The sequence below is a fragment of the Diadema setosum genome, unplaced genomic scaffold (genome assembly GCF_964275005.1).
Source record: "Diadema setosum unplaced genomic scaffold, eeDiaSeto1 scaffold_34, whole genome shotgun sequence".
NCBI classification, from domain to species: Eukaryota; Metazoa; Echinodermata; class Echinoidea; order Diadematoida; family Diadematidae; genus Diadema; species Diadema setosum.
In genome coordinates, this window is record NW_027307660.1 from 315,098 (window position 1) to 324,989 (window position 9,892).

General features: G+C 38.9%; 1 protein-coding gene across 1 annotated transcript in view; it reads right to left on the minus strand.

Annotated features, from left to right (window-relative positions):
- LOC140245797 (myelin regulatory factor-like protein) overlaps positions 1-8,705 on the minus strand; it is a 44,257-nt gene extending 35,552 nt beyond the window's left edge. The window contains exons 1-2 of the mRNA XM_072325310.1: positions 8,575-8,705; positions 2,300-2,357 (exon numbers count right to left, since the gene is read on the minus strand). Of these exons, the coding sequence (XP_072181411.1) occupies positions 2,300-2,357; positions 8,575-8,617 (101 nt within the window). The 5' untranslated portion in view covers positions 8,618-8,705. The remainder of the gene's footprint in view (positions 1-2,299; positions 2,358-8,574) is intronic.
- Between the last annotated feature and the right edge of the window lie 1,187 nt (positions 8,706-9,892).

Consider the following 9,892-nt stretch of genomic DNA (forward strand, 5'->3'; position numbering starts at 1 on the left):
TTTGGGACTTAAAGGTGCATGGTTCCAGTGTAATAGTCAAATGCCTACACGGGCGCACGGCGCAAGTTTCCTATAGAGACCTACGCTATCGACTCCTCTTTAGCGCTTACGTTTTGGCCCACTTCCCCGAGTCCGAAGAAGTCCGATTCACTGTAGCCAGTGGTCCGATCACAGTTCGGCTCATGACTCGGCTGAGGGGGATGACCGCTTTAGTATTAACTTCTTTTGTGATGTCATAATAACAAGCACATATGCACGCACCCTGGCATTACAACAGACTGCCCGATGCGCAGAGAAGACAACGAAGGCAACATTACTTTATAGCAACACCTAGGCACTTTACTCTTGATGACAGCTCAACTTCGGTAATCTTCGTATCAATGCTAACTGTGATCGGCAGTATCATCAACAGCGCCCTCCACACTACCGGGACTATGCACCTTTAAAGCTTTGTCTGTTATTGAATATCAGTGTGCTAGTACATACATGTAAGTGCTTGCCCGATTGCCTGGGGCAAGTGAAAATCAAATTTGGGCAAGTGTCTTTTGAACAATGAGAACAATTATGCTTGCCCGAATTTCATAGGCAAGCAAAAAGTTCTGAAGCCGCTTTGATACGCGTACATGTAGCCCCCCTTCATTCACTTACACTGTATTCCCCTCAACAAACCCACAAAGTCAACCATACAAAAGCCCAAAGATAATGGCTATTTGTACTGTACATGTATGTATCTCATTTTAGCAACTTTCCAACACATGAAAAAGCTGAAATGCAATGCAACAGCAACACTTGATTGGATCAATACTCCATTGTGTTTAAGTGTGCGAATCAATGTGTGCTGCTTCCAAATTCAAACGATTGTGTTTTATTTACATTGTACAGCCCTTGACTTAAATACCTGATTTTCTAAATCTTGCATTTCCTTTATTTGGGCTTTCTTTTCAGGCAAGTAAAATCAATATTTGGGAAGTGTTTTGCAGCAAATTTGAAAATTTGCTTGCCCAACCAGGCAAGTGGTATAAAAATAAAGTTACATGTACATACTATGCAGCACCCTGAATATTAACATTATGGACTGGCCTTGAGGGGGATATGACATTTATTGCCTGAACTGGAATTGGGCAATACAATTCAAGTGAGGTCAATTAATGTCTACAATTGTATATCCCCCAAAAGTAGCCAGTCCATATCATTATTATTACCCATGTCGGGCATCTTGAGCATTAAATTAAAACATTACAGTCTAAACTTATTCCACTCGGCGCCAGGTCGAACCCCACACCACTGGTCTACGCTACACTCACACGCATGCACACAATCCCTACGCACAATTCAGATACGCGGCGCGTGCAACATCCAGTTCACACAGCTGCAGCAATCGTCCTCTATTTTTGCGTGCTAACGTATGGGAATTTGCCCTATGTCACGAAACTCCTGAAGGTTCATGTACATTGTATGATGCACACGTTACAGAAACAGCCCAGTCAGACACACCCATACACATGGTGCAGCGATCGCCTTCTAATTTTATGTGTTGATGTATGGGAATTTGCCCTTCATCACGAAACCTCTCCGCGACAAACTCTCAACAGCAAATTTTCATCACCGGGAGCTCAAGTGCGCGGATGCTACATTCCCCTTGTTTTTAACATGCAAATCCCATAGGCATTTGCCAAAGAGGGGAATATATGAGAAAATGTCTTCTTTTCTCCCCAAAAAGGTTTTTGTCTCATTTGTACTTGTATAATAAGAAATGTTGGTAAGTAAATCAATTTCTGTCACACTGTTGTTTATTTGGTTGTTTTAACTGTTTGCTTTAATACATGTACTTGTTTTTGTTTTTGTTTTTGTGTGTGTGTGTGTGTGTGTTTTTTTTTTAATATCAAAATATACATGCCTGTACAATATGTATATTCCAGTATGCATCTTTAAATGTATCAATTCCCTTTATACTTCTAACAATCACAATCGTGGTTGTTCATGTACTGAGGGCTTTCAATAAAGATGAGCACTGTGTACACTGTACATGTACATAAATGATCTCCATGAGCAGTAAACATACAACACAGTACAGATTTAAAAGTACTGTATGTTGTACAATGTACAGTACATAGTGCACACAAACAACCACGGAGGTACAAAGGGGAGAAGTATACAACGTCGGCCTCATGCCAGAAGGGCCTTAACACCATAAACTTTGTACACTGTTAGGGCCCTTTTGGCATGAGGCGGACGACAAGTACATTGTACAAGGTAGAGAACAATTCATCAAGAATACTTTTTACAGCATTAAACTTACAAACTCGCATCAGATTCTGTCAAGAAGCTCTCTAGTTGATCCAAATCAATGCCCTGGTCTGCAGAGAAAAAGAAACCAGATAAGGGGTGCATATTAAAGAAATGAGCTGCAAGACATTCCAATATTGAAAATGATATTAAAGTAGAGGTGGGCTATAGAGGGTCAATTTTAGGTCACATTTTCAGAACATGCTCATCACACCTTAGTTTGATGACTTTATGCCTACTGACACCATTTTTGAAAAAAAGAACGAAAAAAACACGAAATCCAGGGTGCCCCGGCCGAAATCGTTAAAAATCCAAGATGGCCGCCGTTTCGGCTTAAAAAAGACATTTTTGGCTATAACTTGGCTATTTTTGGGTCTATTGTGATGGTTTTGGTGTTTAACCCCATGTTTTGGGGGTCAAGGAAGTGGATTATAATGATAATTTTGGTGTAAAACTTAATCTTCCACATGATACTGACCTTTTTCCCATATTTAGGGTTAAATTTTCCTTGTCCTTTACCCCTACCCCACCCGCCATTTTTTGCACTTTTTTCTGTATTTTTTTAAAGTCATGTTATCTACCATACTCTTAATAGCAAGTACTAGCTATCAATCTGGTGTTTTCTACTGACGATACAACAAGAAATACAAATAACTTACGCTATATGTATGTGTCATGCAGATACCGGTATATGTGGCTGGTGCATTCAGGATGCATGGTGGGTAAACTGTGAAGCCAGTGCTTATACTGTATCTGCTTTGTAGTGCTAATTAGCATTTGGTCATTAGACATGTAATCATACACTACAGTTCTACTGTACTTATGTAGGTGCACAAATTGAATTTTAAAATGACTTGAATAAGCCTTCTATGATAAGCCAATATTGTCCAGCACAAAGGTAATGTTTCGGCTGGATGATGCATCCCATGAGTCAATATATTGTACATGGAAGAATCTGCATCAGCAGTACTGTCTGTACATCAGCTTGCTTTGGGCATCACAAGTGATGATGCTGATCTGTCCCTTTCATTTTTTTCCATGTGCTCGATTCCATATGCCTCATGCTCTTGGTCTCAACACATACCAAGGTACCAGTTTCATCGTGCACCTTTGTATGTAATCCAATATCACAATTAAGATGCAGAATCATTGATGCCCAGTTCACTATCAACAATATCTTCAAGGTTGGTATGGGCAGTTGGTTGTATGATGCCATTGGTTGACTTTCGATTCAATGCATTCACCATGTCATCTTCAGTAGGCAGATCAGGGGCAGGGAGATTGATTATCAGACTCTCCTCCAGTCACAAGAAGAGTCAAGTTCACCTTCATTTTCACCTTGAGCAGAGACTTGGTATCGAGACCTTATACAAAGTGTACACGTGTGGTTGTACAATAATCTCGATGGGATATGAGTCTGCGGTATGACAGCTCTCCACCTAAAAAAGCTATAAGTTGAGTTTGATGAGATCTCGGGTATCCAGACATTCCTTGAGTTCATCAACATTGTTAATGGGCCTCTCCATGTTTTATGTTCCTGTAACAGACAGCCTAGATGCACATACTCTAACTGCTTGTTGTGCTTGGGCCACATTTTGGAATTGGAAAAGAGAACTGGAAATAACTGATAAAGTCAACAGATATTAATTACCTCAGCTTTAGGTACTTTCAGTCACAGAGAGTGAGATGATGACTTTACCATTATGATGCTATGTGAGGAACATACATCGTACTAACATTTGTTTGTCATAGAACTGGTTGGAAAATCACTCAAATGGTATCAAATTACCCATCAAACGTGAGGATTCTTACTTTATAAAAGTACAGCAATATACCGTACATGGTAGGGAAAAGCAGGCATGAGAAATAAGGGACCAAGTGGTGATGGTGAAACACCAAAACTAGGCTAAAAGATGAAAAAGCTGACTGAGTTATAGTAAAAGTGTGTTTATAGGCAAGACGGCAGATACAATGTACATCATCCAGTAAAGTACATTTGGCTTTGTGCTGGACAATTGGCATATATAGAAGGCTTATTCAAGTCATTTTACAAAATTGTACACTTACATTTGTACAGTAGAATTGTACACTTTGACTATTGTTAAAGGTCTATTGACCAAATGTCAATGTGCACTATAAAGCAGATACAGTATTAGTACTGGTTGCACAGTTACCATGCATCCTGAATGCACCAGCCACATACCGGTATCTGCATGACACATCATATAACATAAGTTATATTTCTTGTTGTATCATTGGTAGAAAACACCAGATTGATAGCTAGAACTTGTTATTAAGAGTATGGTAGATAACATGACTTTTAAAAAATACAGAAAAAAAGTGCAAAAAATGGCGGGTGGGGTAAGGGTAAAGGACAAGGAAAATTTAACCATAAATATGGGAAAAAGGTTAGTATCATGTGGAAGATTAGGTTTTACACCAAAATTATCATTATAATCCACTTCCTTGACCCCCAAAACATGGGGTTAGACACCAAAACCATCACAATAGACCAAAAAATAGCTGAGTTATAGCCAAAAATGTCTTTTTAAAGCTGAAACGGCGGCCATCTTGGATTTTTAACGATTTCGGCCGGGGCACCCTGGATTTCGCATTTTTTTCCTTCTTTTTTTCAAAAATGGTGTCAGTAGGCACAAAGTCATCAAACTAAGGTGTGATGAGCATGTTCTGAAAATGTCACCCTCTATAGCCCACCTCTAATTAAAGTAAATTGTATCTCATACTGATTGTAAGCAAATAATCAATAGGAAAGGAGATCATGGAAAAAGGAGAGGGTGAGCATTGGTAAGGCAAAATCAAATACACTGTAAACATGTTTCTCGTCCATGTAAGCTTTTCATTCTGAGGCTACTTCAAAATATGGTGTTTGTTTTGTTTTTTTTTTATTGTAAAAAAAAATGCAACAAAAACATTTCTTTATAACAATGAAAAAGCAAGAAATTCCACCAGAAAGAAAAATGTCCTTTCAATATCATAGTATCTGTTGGGGAAACATACATATGTACGTACATTGTACAGTTGTATACTTGCAATGTTGGTTATGTGGTATTTTTTTGACCTGTACTAGATGTACCACCCTAGACCCTTGACCAATTTTCAAGCTCAAATAGTGAAAAGTTCTTGATCTCATTAAAGATGCACTATGTTCGCAGAGACTCCAACCCCAAGCACCTTCTGATCTGGAGATTCTCCCGCCCGAAACCCCTAGCAAACGGGAGACTCCAAGTTGATGTGTGTGAAGCGCAAAGTTCCTAGGGTTCTAGATGTTCTCTGGTGCTATCTAAGGCTTATTTTTTAAACATACGATAGCAATAAGTAAGAAATGCTTTCCACCGGGAGACACAGAGCCAGGGCGGGAGAAATCAAATCTCAAGTAAATCTCAATCTCGGCGGGAGATCTCCCGTCGAAAACGGGAGAGTTGGAGTCTCTGTGTTCGCTGCATGAGCATGAAAAAAATATACAACTTTTGATACATAATGTTGCTGCACTAGCGAGTGCCAATCATGCTACGTTCTACATAGAGTACAGATTGTACGTCTATCCATGATCCAGCCATCAGGCCATGGCTAAGGACACACTTTGAAGACCTGAAACAAACTGAAGTCTATAAAAAGCGGATATACAAATGTATTTTTCAAAAAAAAAAAAAAAAGGTTCAAAATCAGTAAACGAGCATCTTGCCAAAAAGCTACCGAAGTATGATAAGCTCATGTGTCCTTTTCAACGAAACAAGAGTGGCCCTGGAACACACACACACACACATACACACAAAATAATAATAAGAACAAAAATATGTACAGGGTATACATCATTGTACACCTGTACAGTAGAGTTCTATCCAGGTGTACGTGTATATGATGCATAAAATATATAAATATCATAGGATCTGCAAAGGTTGTACAGATGTACTTGGGGCAAAATTTGAAGAGATGTTGTCATTGTGGAGATGAGGTGAAGCAGCAAAATCCAGTCATATTGAGTTCGCCTGTTTGCACCGACAGACATTATAAAATGCACTTTGACAGTAGGCCTACAAAGTGTACACACATCGTGATTACATAAAATGCACATGCTTTGTAACATGAAGCCTGTCTACTGTAGACTAGGCTCTGGGAGAGGTTTCTACTCTAAACGTTGCACTTTAATATCGAGGTAAATTTACCTGTAATGTTTACTAAATTAAAGTGGTTATTTTCGTGCAAGTAATTTTTTCATATTTGAATTTCATGCATTTTTAATTACAAGGAATCTAGACATGTATGGTTGGACCTACATTTTGTACTACTAATCGACCGCCTAATGTTTATTTGCTTGATAAGAATATTTAACACTGAAATTCACGTAAAAAACTTGACCTACGTGACTGAGAAAATCCAGCTCTATCAAATGCCGTTGTTCCCTTTTTGATTCGAAGTTTCAGTGCAAAAATATCGCCGACGAACTTGCGTGGCCTCGTTTCAGCTCCCCGCGGTAAATCACGTTATTAGGATCGACCGCTGTTTTTGCATGCACGCAAACCGAGTTGTATTGAACACCGTGTTGTACGAAGCTTTTTAGAAGCCTTTTAGAAACTTCCATAGACATTACATTGTGCTGTCATTACGATTCGGTGAAAATATTCATTCGAAATTTTGTCCTTGATTAAAACCATTAATGAACAGTGAATTATCGCATTTTCCCACACCATCCTCATCTACATTCAAAGCCAATCCATTTCTATGTGCTTTGCGCGCAGAGAAGTGCGTACTAAGTGTTTAGTGCGTGAATTATACGCGGTCGGTTTCAATAAGGGTGGTCGATATGTAGTAGGGCTACCATACACTGTAAGATGTATGGTTGGGTGTCCAACACATCAACACCTAAACGTCTTTTTACACAGTCTGTATAAAATTTCTTAAAATATATGTCACAATTTGTCTGAAATTTTACTCACGTGTAAAGAAAATCATATTCTCAATTCACAAGCGCTCATTAAAAATGCAATTTGCTGTACATGTTCCAAGATAACTGCTTCAAACACGTGGGTTATATGACTCACTCACCGTAGTTTTGAAACCAACACCCACCCTGGCCCTACTCTCCATTGACAATACGTGTGAAATGCACATACAAATGTAATGGTTTTCCAATGGTGCATAATAATTTATATTAAATCTTTGGTATCACTATTTTGCTGTTGATCTTGTTTCTTATCGGGTTTTTTAGTTATATTTGGACATCATCAAATCCCCAGTGAACTGTGGGGAACTCAAAACCACTGTGCATAGTCTCATGTGTGAAAGTTCATTTTTTATGCGCAATGCTACATAAATAACCGTTAGAGGGGTGACAGTATCATAAAATGTACCATGTACAACTGTACAATGCACAGTGTTGATGTGTTGGACACCAGTACGAGGGTTCTATAAATTTTACCATGTTTAAGTGGATGACATGCAAAAATATTATTAAACTTTTTTTTTTTCGCACTGATCTGGTTGCACGAAATACATGAAAATTTCCAGGCTATAAACCCTAGATTTTCTAGTAGATCTAGGTCCTACTACTAGTACTCTAGTAGTACAGTACAGTGTAGTAACGTTAGAGTCTAACGTTACTCATTAATATGACGTTAGAAATAGGACCCTTTAACGTTACAATTGTAGATCTAAAATTATTTTTTTGATTTCTGTTTTTGCCCTCTCTCCTGCAACATCAACAACAGCGGGATGTTAGACAGAAAAATCCGTCTGTGGTAGACTGCTATCATGTGGAGGCTTTTCTCATTTTTTTTCCATTTTTTTTTTTCTTTTACTTTTTACGGAAGGGGTAGGGCTAATCCTATGAGTATGTTCTATTCCGTGAAGCCAGACGCGCACAGTCTCCACGATCCACGGAACACTATCCCCGAAAAGTTAGGGCTTTTGTAGGCCCCTAACAATAAACATTGTTAATTTTACATTGTATTAAAATTTATCGTTTTCGTTCTGGACTGTTAGCATGCAAACAATAGTAGAGACCCCAACGATTGGCTTCTACTGCCCTTCAGACATCGAAGTTACTGTACTTCAATACTATAGAACGTGATCAATAGTACGAAAATTCATGAGGTGAAGTTTAGATTCTTTACGGCAGAGCAGAGACGGCGAGTCACATCTCACTGTGCTGCTGCCCGCACAGTCTTCCGTAATAATATTTTACGTGTGATCACCTCGGTTTGCGGTCTATACATTTGTATAACACGGTGAAGTCAAAATACTACCACTGACACTCACACTCATACTTACTTAGTATCTGCTGAATCGCTTCATTTTCCCCTAAAACATCCATGGAGGGTGTGAGAATTCCTTAGTGGATCGTACAGCCACAACCTCACACTAAAATATCACGAAACTTCCATGAATTTGATAGTCTTATCGCATTCCCGTGACATTAGAGCATACATGTAGCTCTACTAGTATTCGCACCTGCGTCCATTTTGTTTTTCTGTGACTGGAGCTGCATATATTATGATATGGATGACTGGCTGGCTGCGCTGCATTCGCACGCACGCACAAGGATCGAGGAAGGGTGGCTGAGTTTTGTTTGTTTGTTTTTTTGTTTTTTGTTTTTTGTTTTTTTGATAAGCAAAAAGAAAACTATGGAAGCTGGTTAACTCGATTTGATTTTCTACCACTTTAGGTGTTAGATAACTAGCAATGTCTCTGCAAAACAAGAAAAAACAAATAGACTTTCTATACAGAATTAACTTCTTTCGAAAATGTATGCAAATGAGACACCTGTGGATGACCCATTCGACATCATTATCCAGTAGCGATGACGTCATGGACACCGATAGTAGCATAATGTGTAGGGGGAATTCAACTGGCGACAGCGCACCATGATACCAAAACCACGGGCGCCAGCTATTGACAAAGTTGGACTCTGGCTGATAGGTACGATCACTAGTAGCCAAGGGAGCTTGTTCTGCATCCTGTTACTGTAGCATAGTGGGGTTTGAACCTGCAACTCAAAGTTTGGACAAGTGCAGCACGTGTCCAGACTTTGATTATGTACACGTATAGTCCTCTGGCGCCAGAGGCAGTTAAACATGTAGCTATTTCAGGTTTCCAACGATTTTTTTTTTTTTTGAGATAATGAGTTCTCAAAACATGAAAGAACATAAATTCTATGAAGCAGAGTTGATCAAAATTGGTTTTAAAATGGCTGAGATATAATACATTAAAAAAAAATCAAACAAGCAAACGATCTTAGTAAAAGATAGGACCCATCATTTGATTGGGTCCGCTTTGTTTTACTATTTAATTTGGATATCCCAGCCATTTCAAAACCGATTTTTAAAGGGCCTATAAGAAACTTTAATTCTTCTCAGAAATGCTCTTTTAAATGGTTTCTAAGTATCTCGCAAAACTTTAAAAGCTGGATCCTCATCTCACCCAATGAGTGGTTAGACCCTATGTCTTCCTATGTATTATGCAAAAAAAAAAAGTGTACCTTGTTAATATTGATTTTGAGAGGAATGCATGTTACAACCTCCACTTTTTATTTCACCCCCCCCCCCCCCTCCGGACCCCCCCCCCCCCCATTTCAACATTTTTAACATTG